At 48.1% G+C, this 18,908-nt stretch overlaps 2 protein-coding genes across 11 annotated transcripts in view; both read left to right on the top strand.

Annotated features, from left to right (window-relative positions):
* LRRC56 (leucine rich repeat containing 56) overlaps window positions 1-14,128 on the top strand; it is a 60,427-nt gene extending 46,299 nt beyond the window's left edge. For 7 of the 10 annotated variants that reach the window (XM_085548353.1, XM_085548355.1, XM_015863724.3 and 4 more), the window contains 2 exons: window positions 956-1,328; window positions 1,936-2,947. In XM_085548353.1, the coding sequence (XP_085404479.1) occupies window positions 956-1,328; window positions 1,936-2,128 (566 nt within the window). In that variant the 3' untranslated portion in view covers window positions 2,129-2,947. Of the gene's footprint in view, window positions 1-955; window positions 1,329-1,935; window positions 2,948-6,606; window positions 13,350-14,012 lie in introns of those variants that run through there. The other 3 variants (XR_014946361.1, XR_014946363.1, XR_014946364.1) reach the window with 3 other exon arrangements.
* The window catches only part of RASSF7 (Ras association domain family member 7), a 31,549-nt gene continuing 25,856 nt past the window's right edge, over window positions 13,216-18,908 (top strand). Inside the window, exon 1 of the mRNA XM_015863732.3 lies at window positions 13,216-13,349. The gene's annotated coding sequence lies outside the window, so the exon portion shown is untranslated. The remainder of the gene's footprint in view (window positions 13,350-18,908) is intronic.

The following is an 18,908-nucleotide window of genomic DNA, read 5'->3' as shown; positions in this document are numbered from 1 at the left end:
ACAGACGTATGTATTTTGCAGAGCAAATACCTGATAGAAGTTTGTCAACTGATTGACTTTATTCAACAGGGTGCTTAAAAACACACTTTGACTTCTGCGAGCTGAGACTTTGTTCAAAGATTTGGGGAGCACTCAAGTATAGAAGTTTGTCCTACTTGGTGTGATTTTCTGGGAGTAGAGCTTGTTGCTGTAAATAATCCTGACCAGGAAAGGAGAAGTCATTGGAGCTAAACTGCTCCTATTTAAAAGTGTACGAAGCATCAGGTCTATATAATCTGCATGCTTTGGAGTCTGCCAGTGATATTTCAGGCTCTGGAGTCAGGCATGACATTCTTTCAGTGTATCCTTAAAACTAACACAAAAAAAAAGCCATCATCGGGTTTAGTGATTTTTAACGCCTAGAGTGTGGTGGGAAAATTTACATGGTTATCTACACAGTAATATATGTAAGGAGATATAAACATGAATTTTCTGTGTCTGGATTTGCTGTGGCATGTTCTTTAAATAGTGTTCCTGCCATGGATTCTGCACATCAGGCAGTTAGGTGCAGTTGGGTCTTTTAATAGACAAGCAACTGGATCCCTGCTATATATAGGATGGTTTTGAAGCATGTACGCATGCTTGTTATGTTTGTAAGTCATCAATATGAATTTTCTTGTGTGTGTTGCACCTGAGGATTACATGGGCTAAGAAAAAAGTGGCTCCAGTCATCTGTGATCTTTGCGCACTGAATTTCAGAGAGCTGGATTAGGAGCTCTGGTGTTTAAAACAGGTCAGGGTGAGCACTGGCCAGGAATGGTGCAGGTGTGCTTGGTTCTGCCTTGGGGTGGGAGGTTAGGGAGCTCCTGGTAGTGGGCATGATGGTGATGGGTTGATTGCTGGACTAGTTGGTCAGTCATTTACCACATTTAGTACGATGAAGCAGTAAACTGCTGTGCTTCTGCCTATGTTTCAGATTCATTACATGCTCAGGAAGGCATAGTGTTCCCCAGCCAGAACTGCTGTCTAATTCCATCTCCTCCAAAAACCCCTTCACCTGCAACTCTGATGGGTTTGGCAGCAAGACCCCAGAAACTGAGGAAGCACAGGGCAAGGTGCCTGAAGCTAACCAGCCCAGAGGAGGGCAGGCAGCCCCAGCAATGCCAGGCATGGGTGACTCAAGAGACTTCAGCTCAGCTGCTGAGTAAGGGCCTTGCTCTGCTGAGCCTGCACAGCGTGCCAGCAGCACAGGAGCCTCTGCCCCTCAGCCCCCAAGGGCAGTGCCAACCTGATGTTGCCAGGCAGAGGCCTATCTCAGGAACTGCAGCTGTTGGTTCAGCAGGCATCAGGTATGTGTGCTGCTGGCACTACCCTTTTCTTGAACTCCTCTGGGGAAAATGACTCCGCTTCCTTTCTGGTCAGCCTCTTCCATTACCTTTCCACTCCTAAGAAATTTTTCCTCATATCCAACCTGAATCTCCCCTGGTGCAATTTGAAATCCTTCCCTCTCATCTTCTGGCAGTTACCGAGGAGAAGAGGCTGACCCCCACCTCACCAGTCTCCTTTCAGATCATTGTAGAGAGTGATAAGGCCTCCCCTGATCCTCCTCTTCCATAAGACTTGTGCTCCAGACCCCTCATGGCTTCTTTTCCCTCTCTGGACACACAAATCCTCTGTTGCAGGGGATTTTAGTGGTACTCATTTGAGACTCCCTGAGTAAACCCCAGAGTGAGTTCTTGACATTCCACTGTGGCTTTTCTACCTTGAAATTTGCATCAACCCATGTCATAAAACTCTTGGAAAAATAATGTGGGCATCAGGTAGGTGTCACATGCACCAAAACATGATTATTTCTAGATCTTCTTACTGTATAGTTGACATTGCATTGCATCTTTGAATGCAGGTATCCAGATCCAGAGTATAATGCCACCGTGGTGTTTTTTCTCTTTTCCTCAGCCCCACCCTGGACAGGAGTCCACACAGTGTGAGCAGCCATCCCCAGACAGTTGTCCTCTCACCCCCAAGACCCTCAGGGAGAGTTGAGCTGCTGAATGCCATTTGCTCCCCAACTGCTGGGGCAGTGCTACAGAAGCTGCCAGCCAGACCCACTGTCTCATCAGCATCTCAAGGCAGGAGTCCCCGCTCATAGCCCGAGTGTATCAGACCCATTGACAACGTGCCATCTCCATGCACTGGGTGCAGTCCTGACACTTGGAGGATCAGTGCCATCTTTCAACTGCCTCTGTGAGATAAAAGCAGAGCTGTGCAAGTAGAGCAGATCGAACAAATGCCATGATTTGCTTCAATTAAGGCTACAGCTTGTTCAGAAGTGCTTTCTTTAAAGAGCACCTGCTGGTCAACAGAAGAGCTAATCAACCTCTTACGACAGCAAATGTGGTTATTTTTTGCAGCCTTCATGAACTAAAACCGAACAACTCTTAATGGATTTCCTTTCTTCTGCCTCCTGCCCTGCTCTGTGGGTGAGGCAGTGGCAGTAAACCAGCAGGGCTCAGTGCCTGCCAGTTCCAGGGTGGGCTGGAGGAAGGGGGAGATGTGCGGCATTCCCCCTCACGCTCAGCATCCTGGCCTACAAGCATCCCTGCTGTGTGTCTTTTGCAGAACTCAGTGTTCAGGGGCACAGCCAAAGGTTCAAGGCAGCACTGACCTGAGCATGTTTGTATATCATATGACTGAGTCATTTTAAATAATGCAGAGGCAAAGATGAGGCAGGGGAAGTAAGAAGATGATCTCTTGTTTTTTCAGTGGGGCATTTGCTTTATAGTTGGCTGAGGTTCAGAAGAGCTGGTTTTGGTGGCTGCAGACGGAGGTGCTGATCCCAGCGGCTGTACCTTATGATTTTATTGATGTTGCAGTCTGAAGCCGAGCATCATCACATTTCTTACAGTTCCTGTTACTATGTTAGATATCTATTTTAAAATCACTTGATGAAACAGTAATTATGAGACAAGTTAATTGTTTTATGTCTTCTTTCTACCAATCAGCTAAAAGTAAAGGAACAGAATGGCAGAGAAAGCCCAAAATCTTTGCCTCGTCGTGGTGCTCTGCTTTCTCTCACAAAACAGCCTGCAGCTGGAAGCTTGTTTGCCCAGTTTTGATGGGCACAAGAGGAAATTATCCATCAAAATGGAGATGTGATCAGAAGAAAGGGATTTGTCCTTATGTTTCTAAATTATAGATCAGGATAAGGTGTCTGCTTTACCTATTGATCATAGAGTGGCTTGGGTTGGAAGGGACCTTACAGCCCTTCCAATTCCAACACCTGCCTTGGGTAGGGATGTTTCCACCAGCTGCGAGGCTGCGACACTGCTGTCAATGCTTCCAGGGTAAGCAAAACGCCACGGTCCAGTGTCCTCATCACAGCTTTGTACATAGCACAGCTCTTACACACTGGTCATGGCTGCTGTGCTCACTTGTGTTGAAGGCTTTGTAGAAATGGGCTGCTTTGCACTTGGAACACATTCATCTCCATTGCCAGATGAAGAGATGCTGTCTTTGACTGCCAAGGAGGAAGAAGCCCAGGAGACATTTAAGGAAGAAAGTCTTACACATACATCTCATTTAAACACAGACTACAGGTCAGCCCAGGATAATTTCTAGGGTAGTTTCTTGGACAGACACTGTGTTCAGAGCCCAAGTGTTTGGTCTCAGTGCTGTGCACAGTGCACCCGTGGTAAGGCATGGATGCTTCTGGGGTGATTTGCTTGAGCGCCTTGCACTTGAGTAGTCCCGGTCTCTCTGCTGCGTAATGGGATTTGAGATGGCTCACAGTGCAGCCTGATCTGTTCTCTGGCAGTGACTGATGTTTGGTTAATGCATGAAATAATTGTTCTTTTTCTGAGGTGTAAGTGGTACCCAGGCCGGGGACTTTGAGAGGATGATGCTGCCATGCACAACTTGTCATATGTGATTAATTGGCACCAAAATGAAAAGAGGCTGCTCAGCTGCTGTACAAGGCTGCAGAGGCTGTTATTTGTAATTACTGAGCTGTCTGATGATAAACAAGCTTGGTAGATGGAGGAAGCCATCAAGACAGCTCCATAGTGCCCTGGTGCCCCTCAGTGCCGCACACAGAGCAGCTGCTCCTGGGAAGCCAAGCAACTTTTCCCCATCAGGGGGCTGGACAGGGTGATCTCCAGCCTCATATAACTTCCATATCCATGCCTTGATTCTGAGATTAGCCCACATGGCATGGACACAGGAGCAGGGAATATGCCATCTTGTACATTTCCTTGCCAGCCTGGAAGCGAGTCTCCTTTTAGTACTTGCTATTCCCAGCAATATTTGGAGCACTGGACATCCCTGGAGGGGGATGGCTGCTGCAGTAAGAGGACATGTTGGTCCCCTTTTGGGGAAGTCTTTGGTCATGCCCTAGCGGCAATGGGAACAATTTTCTGGTTCTCAGTGGTTTCCTATGGGGCCCTTGGACAAATTGCTTGGTCTCTCTGAGAAGTGGCTTAGCTTGATCTTCAGTTTCTGATGTTCATTTATTTACCATGTGTAAGGAAATAAAACGGAGTGCCAGTTCTCCTTCTGTCTGAGGAGGAGTGTGGGTGCCCCTGTACCGAGGCAACCCATAGCTCTTGCTGGATTTGGTGAGCGGAAGGAATGAATATCTTGAAACGGACACTAGAGGGAAGAAGAGAGTCTCACAAGATAAGTTTTATAAGTAGAATAACTGGGAAACCAAATGCAAGCAACTTTGGATCACTCGGGAGGCGTTCAGTGTGCAGTGGGCTCAGCCTGTCCTTTGTCACATAATTCCCTGTCCCATGTGCTGGCTCATGTGGTGTCTCACGTGCTGTGTAGGCTGTGTCTTCGTGCACCACCTACCTTGATTTCTTGGGGGTTATTTTCCTCAGAAACCTGTGCTGCATGAGACATGCAGAACACCCCAACCCTGCCTCAGTGCTGGTGCTTTATGGTACCCAGTGATGCTGCGTGCAATCCCTGCACACATCCTGAAGAGGAGATAATTTATGCTGTAGGTCAGAGATGCAAGCTGTACCAGATCTGCCATGTGCTCAGCACCAGGGTGGTGAGGCCCTGGGACAGGTTGCCCAGAGACCACCCTATCTTTTTTCTTGTGTCTAGTGACAGCTTTGTGGTTTTGAAGAACAAAAGGAGGGGTGTTATTTTCCCCATTCAACTGCAGTTGCACAATAGTGATTTTTTGGATTATGCACCGTCCATGGGGAGCTGGAATCCAAACGCAGATCTTTGGATTAGATTAGCGGAATGGAAAAACAAAGGAGTGGCCATTGTTGCTATGGAAAAAGTGACAACTTTACCTTAAGATGAAGCAGACTTTGCAAAGAATGGTTAGCTTGTCTTCTTTTAGTTTGCTGTTTGAACAGAATAAACACGCAGGTGGCGATAAGGGCTTTCCAATGTGTCAGACCTGAGTGGAGAAGAGGTGGAGCTGGGCAGATAGCTCTTGGACAAGGGGCTGCTGGCAGATGACACAACTTGTGTGATTTGCAGGGGAAGATAAGGAAATGAGGGAACATTCAGGGAGGTCTCAGCTCCCAGTAATTATTTACACTCAGACGATATGTGTTCTGTACTATGGATACCTCCTCTGTTTGTCCTGATGGTGTCCAAAGGTCTTACAGTTCTTGGCTTCTTCTGTAGCTTCACTTATCTGGGATTAGAGAGAGTGGAGAAGGTAGGAATTGTGTTGAAAGGCCTTATAGAATCTTGGGTGAGAGGTCTTATAGGCCTCTTGGGTGTTGGTGGTTGATGCCCTGTTGGGGCAGCATTTGGACAATACTCTCAGAAACATGGTTTGAATTTTGCATGGTCCTGTGTGGAGCCAGGAGCTGAACTCTATGATCTTCGTGGGTCTCTTCCTACTTGGGATATCCTGTGGTTCTGCAGAGCTGCCCCTTCATTCTCCAAGGCCTGCACGTGTCTTGGCAGGGATTCCGGGATGCCGGTGGGTTTTGCTTGGTTGCTTTTAATGGGCACCGGGGCTGTTCCCTGCCACGTACAATTTATTCATGTTTTGGATCACAGGGCTTGAATGGTCTTTCATATTTCCAGTGCCTCATCCTCAGCCTCATTCGCAGGGTGATTCACAGGGTGAAAATCAGGTTGATCTGGGGTGAGAGACCCAGAATGTCCTGATCCTAACCAGCACTAAAAGAAACCACAGAACTGCCACTGTCATGATGGGCACGTGCAGCTTTGGGTCCTGCTCTCATAACCACACATCCTGCTGCAAGCAGCACCCTGCTGCTGGCTGTGGGGCAGATTTCGTGCTGGCTGCACCACTACTCTTAAGGACAAAATCTGGGAAGGGAAGCAGTCACTGGGTGAGCAATTAGCACACTCAGATGGCTGAAGAAGGCTCACAGGAGCCTCGTATTGGCTGCCTGCTTTGAGCAGATTCTGCTTTGGTCAGGGAGTGCAGGAGCTGGCTCTGTGCTCGCTATGCTGGCACCCTGCAGAGCAGACCCTAACACCACCCTGTCACCCTAATCCTGTCACCATAACCCCAAACAAACCTTGACCCTGTGTCGTGTCCAGTTACAGCCATCAGCAAGTGCCCAGAGAACACTGAGCCAGGGTGAGTAATGTCTCCTTCTTATCTCATTATCTCTGCAGATATGTACCTGTAGCACAGGACGAGCAACAATCAAAACTTGCCCCAAATGTTCACTTGGCCTCCAGCAACTGGTACTTCAGAGGCATTTAATTTTTGAAGTTAAATCTTTGAAATGGACACCATGTTCACCTGCACCGTGCCACTCCTCCCACCCTGATTCCCATTGGATCGGATGGAGAGAAGAGTTCCGTGACTCCAGCTCAGCCCTGCAGCATCCCGCCTTTTCCTTGTTTGTTTTTCTCCCCTTTGGAGCTATTCTTTACCTCCCATATGCTGTAATAATTACAAGTGATAACTCAACAGCTGCTCTGCTATTCCAGGCTCCGCAGAGCCACGCGCCTCCGCCTTCCCTCCCTCCCACGGTGCCGGGTCAGCGTCTTGGCTCCAGCATTCAGGGATTCCTGTAATTTCTTTGACTCCAGAGAATCTGGGCCTGATTCCCCTCCATCACCATCTGTCTCCTGCCCGCCCCAGCAGTGCCAAGGGGGCTGGGACTGCAGCATCCATCTGTTACCATGGAGAGGGACGGAGCAGGCAGGATGCGGCCCTGCAGTGCCTCCAGATGGGCACCTCTGAGTTAGAGCCCTGCAAGAGCTTCCTAGGGGACAAGGAGGTGTCCGGTGGTGGCACAACCCCTGAGCTGTCCAAATCTTAAGCAGCAGATGGGTGCCATGATTTGCACCCTCCAGCCCTTTTGCTGCCTCAGGCATGTGTGGCAGATGCCACCATCACAGCTGGGCTTTCTCCACCCCTCAGAGCTGGCACTGAGGGTGAATCCATGCAGCAGCACCAGTGCTAAAGGGGTTGCACTGGAAAAGCTCTTTGTGTTCAGCTTATTCATAGCTGAGCAGAGCAGGGCTGGGAAGCATGTGTGCTGCTTGGTGGTGAGCACCACAGCTGCAAACCAGGCTGGTGACTGTGTCTTGTGCTAACCCAGGGCTGAACCTGGGAGGCTTTGCTAAGGAGATGGGCAGCGGTGAGCTCAGGATCCAGAGAGCACCAGCCCCTCCTGAAGCATCCATAGAAGGGATAGTGCGATTGGGAGTCCATTGTTGATAGTTGGAGGGGGAGAAGGTGCAGGGTCTTATGTTAGCCTGCCCGTGGCACCTGAGGACACCCTGCACCTTCTGCACCTGAATGCTCAGCCACAACCCTTCACCATACGGTGTGCTTCCCCACAGCTCTGCTCACTTTCACGGGTCTCACGCTTTGCTTTGACTCTCCATGAAGCCGGGGCTCTCCCAGCAGAGGTGTCACTGTGGCAGGGCAGACAGAGCACTTGCTGCATTGCAAGCAGATGGGATGGCTCCTGGTCCGTTGCTGAGGTGAACCCCAGGTAACAAGCAGCAAAACTGCAGCACTTGTCTGCAGCTGAGCTTTGTAGCAGGCTGACTGCAGTGAGCTGCTTGTTGGTTTCCTAGTTTCAATCTTTTTGATCGTGTGCCACAATTAATCTGATCCCTCAGAGGCGGGATAAGTAGGAGTCAGAAATGAAATTATAATTGTCTGCGCCTTTGGCATGAAGGGAAGGAAGAATTCTGCAGTCTCATCTCCAGGCTGGGAGCTCCAGGAAAAGCCTCCATGGATGTCACTGGGCTGGAAGAATTATCCTGGTGCAGCCAACAGCAGATACAAGTCTAAGAGATAAATGGAAGCAGTGGGACCTGGGCCACATCACAGTTCCAGCAGCCAGCCCAGCTGCTTCCTCACCCAGGTGAAGGAGGTGAAGTTTTATGGGCCAGTAGGAGGAGGTGAGTAGAGGGGACATGGAAAGGGGTCACCTCGGGAGTTACACCTGCAAGTAACCCTTCTGCTTTGGTCCAACATGACATGATTGGCTCGTGTCACACACCGTGATCAAAAGCACCTTTTCTATAGGACTTCTTTGCTCAACAGCTGTTCTCCATGCTCTATGCATTCAACTGGCTCTTCCAGCAAAAGAGTCACGCCTCACCTTCAGTTCTGCTGAATTCTGTTCTGGGTGGTTTGGCAAATTATTTCTCCACTTTCTCAAGGCTGTTTTGAATGGTAACCCCTTCTCAGGTAGGAAAAGTTTCTTCTCCTTAAGAGTGGTGATGCATTGGCACAGGCTGCCCAGGGCGGTGATGGTGTCAGTGCCTGGAGATGTTCAAGAACTGTGGAGATGTGGCACCCAGTGTCGTTAACAGTGCAGCATCAGGTGCAATAAAAGCAACCACGAGCCACACCAATGTTCTCATTTGGAATACAATGCTCCCTTCCATTTAATTAAGGATTATTCTTTTTTATGAATTATAAATTAACCTGAATTAAAGGAGCATTTATTCCTAATGAGAGTGTGTATGAGAAGATTTCATGTGGTTCCACTAATCTAATCTAAATTTTCCCTCTTAATTATTTTGGATTAATTTTTCAAGAGCGCACACAGTGCTTTCATTAGTGCAAACATCAGCCAGGCGTGCAACAGGTGCTTTGAAAGGGAAATATTTTTATTCTACAGGCTGCATTCTTGATATAAACACATCCTTTAGGCACCCTGTATGCGTTACTCTCTTCCTCATAGAAGAATAAGCTATGCCAATGCAAAGGGCACTGCTTTCATTTTCCAGGGGCGTTGTTCCACTTTAATTACTCTGACAGATTTGAATCAGTGCAATGCTGAGTGACTGCTGGCCCATGAACTTTCTTTGAAACTCACTAAATGTCTACAAACAGCAGCATCCTTCAGCAAGAAGCAACCCAGGTCTGTCCTCTTGAAGCTGACCTCGCTTCTTGCACTGGAAAGACAATCATGGGAGCAGGCCAATCCCCTCTAGCCTTCTCTTGGCCATGTGTGACTTTGCAGTCATAAGTCATGTCTTTTCCATGCTGACATGTACAACTCATACTTGTAGGGAAGCTGATCCAGACCTTTGACAGCTCCTTGCTCCCTCTCTGTGTTGTTCTGTTAGTTTGGCTTTGAGGATGCAGAAGGGGGGCCTTCAGGAAAATAGGATGCCTGCAGAGCACATCTACCCCACAGCTCCTTTCTTTTGCTTTGATCCTTGGCAAAATGCACTGGCAAGATAACACAGAATAGCAAGCAAACAAATCTTGCTGAGATCAGCTCTCTCACAGCACAATGCATGGGATTAAGCGAGTGATGGGCTCAAACTTCAAACTTCTTTGAGGACATTCAGCCTGCTATAATAGCGAGGATTGACAGCACAGTTTGGGTCCTGAGATGAACTTTGCTGCAGGTAAGGCTGTAATGTGACTCTGCTTTGACAAGTAATTCTAAATTCAAAAACCAATCATTTTGCAACAACTTTTCCTTCCTCTTGGCCCTGCCACAAATCTGCTCTCCCCACTCCATTCTCATCTTTCCTTTGGCAGCTAAACTCATTATCTTTATTGTTTCTGGGCTTGGCTTCTTCCTGTTAGATCTCCTAATTGGATTTTTGCTCTCCAATCCCTTTAGTCTCTTCTGTGCTTCTATAAAACCCTTTAACCCTTCAGCATCCCTCTGCCTTGTTAATCCATTGCCCCTGAATGCTTCCGTTTCACTCCCTCTCAGCAGCATCTCACGTTCCCCACTGTAAATAACTGAGCTGATGTCTGACAACCCTTCAGCAAACCCAAAGCCTATTCTACTCCCCTCCAGGACATGTGGGGCCACCTGATTTCCCTCTTCTTTCCTTCTCTAAACCTGACCAAGTCTGGACCAATATTTCTAGCAGAATGTACTGACTTGAGGTATCACAGCTGAAGTCATCCTGAAGCTGGAGGTTTTCTACCCAAAATCAAGCCTGGTGGCAGTGGATCATGATCTCTTCTCAGCAGGATGCTGAGGCATGAGCACAAAAGGAGAAAAAGGCAAAGATATGGTACTAAGGTCCCCACCATCTGGACTTTCAACCCAGGCCCAGGTATCTGAAGAATATATATTATAAGAAAGAAAAGTATGTGGAAGAAGTGATTATACAGACTAGGGACCTAGGGTGAGAGGTAATGGCCTTACATTGCACCAGGGGAGGTTCAGGTTGGATATTAGGAAAACTTTATTCCCTGAAGGAGTGGTGATGCATTGAAACAAGCTGCCCGGGGAGGTGGTGGAGTCACCTTCCCTGGAAGTGTTCAAGAAAGGGGTAGATGTGGCACTGTAAGGTATATAGTCAGTGGACGTGGTGGGGGTTGGTTGAGGGGTAGACTTGCTGATCTTAGTGGTATTTTCCAGCCTTATTGGTTGTGTGATTCTATGATTGTGTTGGCCAGAAGTGGATGAAAGGGGAGTGTACAGAGATGGGCATGAGTTTGTTGGAGGTGTTAAACATGACAGCAACAATTTCTGCCCTCGGACTCATGGCACATCAGGCCAGGGTGATTTTATTGCTGCTCCTTAGAAGCTGACTCAGAATAATGGATCTCCTAGGAGGGATTGAGCGAGTCCCTGCATTTTGTGGCTGATGTTACTACACAAGTTTGAATGGATGGAGCGGTTCTGAATTGCTCCACATAAACATGCACTAAATGAGGAATTGAATCAATACATGCTGGGCCTTTTTCCAGACCCAGAGGGAGACCAGGCCCTCCTGGAATGGCTGATTTATTTCTGACTCCATGCTTTGGTAATGGCTGGCTGGGGACTTGGGGCTGCTCTCAAAGAAGAAACCAATTCAAGAGAAAACACTCAACCAGGCACAGCTCTATCAGTGTGTGGGGTGTTGCATGGCTGAGGATGAGACATCAGCACTGACAAAAACAGGCAGAGTAGACCTGAAAAAGCAAGAAGGGATGAATGCTGGCTGCTTCCCCCCATGCTCCTGTAGTGCTGTGGTTCTGCCTCATCACTGACCCCAGCCCTGTAATTGGGATGATGCACCTAATGGAGGCCTGAATGATTTCTTTCTGGAAACAAAAAACACCCTGCAGCTTTCCATGAATGTCATGTCCCTTCTTCCCCTCCGCTCACTCGATGGAGAAATCTGTGTCCAAGATTCGCAGTCAGGTCCTACCAGCAGCATTTGGGGCTCCTTTAAAACTGATGTCAGTGGAGAGCAGAGGAGCACTGGAGCATCTGAGCAACATCTCATTAATTAGCTACACTGGCACAGCTAATTAATGGAGTGAGATGAGTGTTTGGAGATGGTATAATGGAGGGGTGAGTCAGGCACAGCCCTACACATCACTGATCCCATGGTTCCTCCCTCCACTGCACTCAGCCCATATCTCAGCTTCTCTCCTGGGAGTTGGAAAGTTCCCCTGGCTTCTGTGGGGATGGACATGTGAGCAGCACCTCATCTTGTGGCCATCAGGCTGATGCCAAGAGCTCAGGACATCTGTTCCATCTCTGGTTCATGCCTTGATCATAGAACATTTGACCTGGAAGCGACCTTAAAAGGTCATCTAGTCTAAATCACCTGGAATGAGCAGGGACACCCACCCTTGATCAGGTGCTAAGAGCCACATCCACCCTGACCCTGGGTGTCTCCAGGAACAGGACACCTATCAATAATGACACTGATTATTGTCACACCCTTTGTGACAAGGATTTCTCACCCAGAGACCCCAGATCAATGTCACAAACATCAAGCAGCCTCACAAAGTTAGTTCTGATTAGTTCTGACCTTGGGCTGAAGAGATGACCTGCATGTGAAGGGATGACCTGGAGGTGTAGGATTATCATAGCAGCCCATGGGCTGGACATTAGAGAGAGGGGAAGGGTCATGCCTGTTACACTGATCATTTTTTACTCTTTAAATGGGAATGTGTAGCACAGGTTGTCTATTAAAAAAGGAAACAAACACCAAAGTCCTGCATCGTGCAGTGTTCAAGTTTACGGTTCCATAAGGCACCTTACAGCATTACAGGCTTTTTGCCTGTAAGACTCTGCTACAAGCAGGAATAAGCACAGCTCTCCACATCTCCCAGCACTGCTGGTGAACCAGCAAATGGCCTAAAGCTCTACCTCAGCAAGTCAGGACTTCACCTTTAAACAACTTGTCCTTCCTGGTGTCATATGGAATAAGCACTGCCTGCTGCTCACTAACAGCATGGGATTTTATTTGACTGGGATCATGTTTTATAACAGCCCTGCTCAGTTTGCATGTTTGCAGCAAGTAATCACTCCGGGGCTAATAGCGAATTCACTCCCAGGTGCTTAATGATGGTATTTACTGGTGACTGCAGAAAGTAGCTGTTTTAGGTCTGCAGTGATGATGTGGTGATTAGGGTGAGTTAATTGGACACAGGACAACTGGGTAATTGCTAGAGATGAGGCAGTGAACTCCCAGGTAATTGCACCTTCCCCAGAGGTGTGCTGCTATTAGCAGTGTTACAAAGGCAAACTTGGGAGGTGATGACAGGGGAGTCATTGTTTCTACGTGGCAGTGCTGAATCAGGGCCAGGAAATTACCCCTTCTCCTTACTAAGAAAAATAACTCTTAATCTGTTTGTTTTCCTCTTGCTTTCTTACAGGAGAGATGCACTTGTGGTAAGAGCTGTGTGTCTGTCAGCCCCGTGCCTTCTCTTCATAGTCTTCTTTTCCTTCTTTTCAAACTCTTAAAAAAGATGTATTCTGCTCCAGGGCACTTACAAGCATCCTGAGAAGAGGAAGGGGAAGCAGAGCCTGATGTTGTGCCCTCCAGGTGGCACGACCCAAGGTCTGCTGGACACTAGTGGAACCCAGGGGAGGTGATTTGACAGAGCTCATTCAGCAGAAGCTCCTGCCTTCTTCATAGCAGTGCCCGTCCTGCGTCCTACAAGAGCAGACATCATTAATGAGGTAATTAAAAGCAGGCATTCATTTTCCTTTTAACAAATGTGGGATCTGAGGGAGTTTGTGTGGTCACTTTATTGGAGCCCTGGTGGCCCTTCGGCAAGATTTGCAGGTGCCAGCCATCTCCACACGTGTTTGGGCTCTGTGGGACATTGCTCATTGAACAGACGTGCATTTGGGAGGCCTCACCCAACCCTGGTCCTACTTGCTGGGGCTGGGAATGCCCTGCTTAAGTGGCTCATTATCCATCTGCTAGGGCCTTTTCGTTTGGCTTTATTAAGAGACAAAGACGTGCAGTGTGTCCTTCTCTCCTTTTTAATGAGCTCTCCTCTCCCTGTTTAGTGAGAGAGAAAAACAGCAGCAAAAAATAGCACAGCAATCTTTAGCACAAGGTTGTCCTGGCAATGGGGAGAACTTGTGGCCCAGTGATGAGATGGGGCCTTTGGCAAGCTGGGAGTGTCAACCATAGAGTTACACAAATTTTATGCAACAGATTTTCCTGAGTTTAAATCAATACAAACAGAAGCACTGGCACGGGTGACGTGGCTCCATTAATAAGTCCAGAGCTGCTCCACGACAAGGTTTATAGATGGGATGAGCAGTTTAAGCAGTTTGCACCCCCAGCCTGATCTATGTGCTCATCCCCACACCCTTTCTATGTTGGCACAGGATAGCTCCCAGTTCATGGATGGACTCCTTTCTCTCTTCTATATGATGCTGTTAAGGTGAATGTGCGCTACTTTTCTACATTAATGAAAAATAAAATGGTGTATGTATTTGCATGACAATACTTCAGGCTGGTTAACTAGTGCCATGCTGCAGCAAGGTCCTTGAAATGACAGGGCAAAGCTCCTCTGTGCTATTTTCAAGCCTTGGAGGCAGCAAGTTGCAGGTCATTGCCTGAGCACAGGTCTGAAAAGCTGAGCATCCAAAACTATTTAGCTTCTCTTCACCCCTTTCCATTCTCTTTATAGTACAGGGATATAATACCTTTGTCATGTGAGGGCATGGGAGAAACTTGCAAAACACCTGCTGAAGTGCTTTGAAGATGAAAAGCCATATGTGCAATGATAGTTTAGATTGTATGAACAATCTAAACAGACTTGGCAATAAATCTTGTGTGTTAAATGAGGGACGAGGTGGTGGGTGGCACCCTCCCCTAATTACAAGGCTCATCACCCACTCCTGTCCCAGCATAGCATCCTCTTGGCTGGAGAATGGCTGACACTGACACCTGGGCAGAGGACAAACTTGTTGTGCAAGTCAGCTGGAGAGGCAGGAAATATCCTCTGGGAGGAAGTGGGTGCCCACAGTGGGTCAGAAGTGATCCATCCATGCCTCATGCTTTGTACCCAGGCCTTGGTGATGCAGCACAGCGCTCAGGCCATGGGAGAGATTTGCAAAGGGAGAAGCCGGTAGGTAGCTCCTCTTTAGATACACCTCTGTTTTGACACAGTTGTTCTCAACAGTCACTGGCAGAGCTTTCTGTGCATCCTGTCCCCAAGCTCTCATCCTGGCTCTGAACCCACCAGTCCTGCCATGTCTCCTCTCTGTTCTTGTGTGGTGAGTTTCTCCAAGAGATTTCTCCGTGAGCTTAGGGGTCCCATGCAACAGAATCATAGAATGATTCAGGTTGGAAGGAACCTTACAGCCCACCCAGTTCCATGGGCAGAGCTGCCACACACCAGCTCAGGCTGCCCAGGGCCCCATCCAGCCTGGTCTTGAGCACCTCCAGGAATGGGGCACCCACAGCTCTCTGGGCATCTGTACCAGTGCCTCACCACTCTCTGAGCAAAGGATTTTCCCCTAACATCCAGCCAAGCTGGGAGGAAGTGTTGGTCTGCCTGAGGGTAGAAAGGCTCTACAGAGGGATCCAGACAGGCTGCACTGATGCTCTCTGATAACTGATTCTGGGGGGTAGAAGCTCCGGTGCTACCTTGGTGGTCTTGTCAGCCAGAATAGACCTCTAAAATCCATACCAAGAGGGAGAGAACCGACCATACCATTCAAAAGAAGCACAGCCCCAGAGAGCAGTGCAAGATTCAAGAAGTAAATAGCAGGTGCTCTGCTTTTGCAGTTTCTGGGTCACACTTCTGATGTGCCTTCACAACAGTGGGAGGTGAAACCTGCCGGTGCATATACGTGCCAGGAGAAGCGAGATGCCCATGGAGCTGTGCTTGTGGGGCGATTGGACTCTCCTGGGAACAGCCCTGCTGGGTGCCTTCAACCTCTTGCTCAGTGCTCATGGCTTTCTGTTCCCTGCTGCTCCATGCGTTTTGCATGCACTTATGACCTTGTTCTAAATATAAGATTTTGCACGCACAGCACACTGTGAAGAGCACCTGAAGTAGGTTTGCTTGGCCTGGCACCTGTTTTGGCACCGGCAAGACTTTTTTTCTATGGAAAATGTTATTTTTCCAACCAAGACTCGAAATACATTTCCAAGCTTCCAACACCCTTTTTTTCCCCCAAAACAATCTTCACTTTTCCCTTGCAGCCAGGACGCAGCATCAGCCTCTTGAAAACCGGGCCTCTTCAAGTTGTCTGGGGCTGCTTTGAATCACTAATTGCTTCTGAATACATAGGCCAAGCGTTTTATCACTTAAAACTCCCGTAGCAATGCAAATGTATACAGCTGAGAAGCCTCTTTCCATGCATGGTGGGGATTGGTATAGATAAGGATTAAAATGGAAACAAATTCAGCCCTGGGGGTCCTCTTTGTTCCTCCCTGCACTCGCTGGGGTTGCCAGGGCTACATTTGTTCCCTCATCTTTTTGGTGGGGCTCCAGAGCTCCTTGAATGCAAACGAAAGACCCAGAGAGGCTGCAGAGGGCTGGATTAGGCCCTAGGTACGGGCATATTTCATCACCCGTGGTGCTGGCTGAGAGTCCCTCATTGTGGGCAGCACACTCCCAGCTTCATCCTGGCTGAAGTTTGGGTTATTTTCAGCTTTCTCTGAATGCCAGCCATGTTTCCCAGGCGTCTGGCTGCCTGTGGGATAAGGGGAGGTGAGCAGGAGCCATCGGGGAGCTGCTGGGAAGTGCCAATGTCAAGGGGAGATGTTGTCACAGCATGTCCTGCTCATGTCCTTGAATGCATTTTGGGGCTGGTGAGATTAAGGACACCTTGCAATGTCTCATCTGCACTCGCTTGCCACTTCTTTAAGTAGCCTCCAGCCTAAAGGTGAGTCGGGGTGGAAAATCAAGGTGAGCACAGGCAGCTGAAAGCCTCCTTTTCTCTGAAGATGCCTGTTGTTAGGTCTGCCTGCTGTACAGCCACGTGCCGGGGGTGGCTGTGCTCAAACACTGCCAAGAGCTCAGTATTAGGGAAGTGAAAGCCAACTTACTCACTTTCCAATAGAGGGGAAGATACATGCTGAATGTGCATCTGTTGGATGGTATTTCTATTTCAGGAATGCTGGTAACATACAAAATGGAAAAGTGACTTTGCTCGATTTATGTACTTCACAGAAAACCTTGGGTTAAGAAGACAGGGGTGCTCTGTAGCCATCAGGTGCCATTTATTCTCAGCATAGTAGGTGATAAAATCTATTATATCCCTGGCTTTCCACATGAATTCCTGTTGACTGAGACACATTACTTGACCTACTCGAGTACTGTGGACATGGAGAGCCAATAAAGTATCCTGACAAATATCTTCATGTAAAATCAATAGCAAATAGAAATCAGTCCTGTGAGGGTGATAGCCATTTATCTTTAAAATTAGAAGAAAAACCACAAATCTTTGTTGGTGAATGGGGAAAAAGTATCTCTGCTCCTCTCTAACTTCTAATGTATTAGGATTTCCGTATTTCAATTGCATATGAGGCACTTATAGGACTTAAAGTAGCTAAAAGGTACTTATTATCTTCATTGCACTTACACAAGAGACAGCCCTTAAAGTATAAACAAGCCTCTGGCCAAAGGAGGTGAATGGAAACACTCTTCTTCCCACGTAATGGATGGGAGAGTTGAAAACTCATTGCCCAGGACTGAATTAAAAGATGAGTCCAAACTCACATGTGATTGTCCTGTTGAACTAAAGTCTGTATGCATGCTCTGGTTGCTTGCAACAGTGTGGCATGGTAGTGATGGGTCAGTAATTGGACTTGATGGTTTTAGAGGTATTTTCCAACCTTAATGATTCTGTGCTTCTACCCCCAGCATTGCAAGGACATGGAGAGGTGGTTGATGTGGGTCTGGCTGTGGCTATTTACAGGGATTTATGTCAATACAAGCTGACAGGTGGCCACTGAAGTGCAGCAAATGGGCTGGGAAAAAGTAGGAAAAGGTGGCCGAAAGGGTGGAAGTCGTGCTCCTCCCCAGCTGCTCCTGCAGGCTTGGGTGCCCTCTCTGTGCAAACAGAGGCAGGGAAGCCAGAACAGGAAAAACCTGCTGGTGCAAGGCCGGGTTCACATTACCCAAGCTGTTCTAAATCAGGTCACATTCGCTTTGGTTTCAAAGCAGCTGGGCTGGGGAAGGCGGAGATGGCCAAACAACTTAAAGACAGCTTTCAGACCAAGTCTGACCTGGGCAGAAAGCATGGGAAAGCAGGCATACGTTCGAGTTCCTGCATGCCTCTATCTGCCTCCCTGCACCTTAACCTATTTCCAGTGCAAGGTCTGGCCGGTGATTTCAGCCTTTCTGAGCAAACGCTTTTTGTTTCATGTTTGCCAGGGGCACACACACACACACACACACACAGGTATTTATCCCAGCCCAGCTGTGAGGTGAGACTCACAAAGGTCAGGATAACCTCTGTACACTCACACTTCCTTAACTGCAAAAGGCATTCAAGAAGATGGTGGAGCCAGTTTGTGGTGTGCTTGCTCCAGGCAGGGGCCTGCTTCTAGGGATAGTTCAGTGCAAAGAAATGGCCTCTTGCCTGCCCTAGCTGCTGCAGATGGGAGCTGTGGGAAACTGTGCAGGTAGGAGCTGCCCCTCTGCAGCAGCTGATGGCCGGCTGCAGCACGCTTCTCCTCCTCACCAGAAGCTGGGCCAGATGGTTCATCCTCATCTGATTTATTTATGGGGTTATTATAGCCCTTCTGAAGGCAGCGCTCAGCCTTCCACTGGTCGAGGTTCTGCATCACAGAGAGACTACGTGGTTGCTGCAGCAATGCTGTGCAGGCTCTGCTCTTGGGAAGAAGGAGGAAAAAGAAGCTAACAGAGCTGGAGATCAGGTTGTCCAGGACTGATGGCTGTATCTGCTTAAGATGCAGTAATAACAATAATTTATCTTTTAATCACAATAATTCATCACAATTCCTTGCAGCTGCCTCATGAATCCTTGCTGCCTATCTCGCTCTTCTCATTCAGAGATCTGAAAGCACTCGATAAACATTAATTAATAATTCCTCCACACCCCTGCAAGCAAAGTAAACATTATGCCCATTCTGCAGCTAGGGAAGCTGAGCTCACGTAAGGAGATAATGACCAAGCAGGGACATAGCACAGTGGGCCAAACCCTCATCCTTGAACACGTGCAAACTGCGAGTGGTTTTCCAGCAGCAGGAAAGAAACAGGGAAGGTGAGGGCTCACCCTGTACTGGAGATGTCTACACTG

Source organism: Coturnix japonica, chromosome 5 (genome assembly GCF_054131305.1).
Source record: "Coturnix japonica strain WE chromosome 5, WE-NBRP24, whole genome shotgun sequence".
In the NCBI taxonomy this organism is placed as follows: Eukaryota; Metazoa; Chordata; class Aves; order Galliformes; family Phasianidae; genus Coturnix; species Coturnix japonica.
Note: the sequence above shows the minus strand (reverse complement) of the source record. Positions and strands in the feature narration are given on the sequence as shown.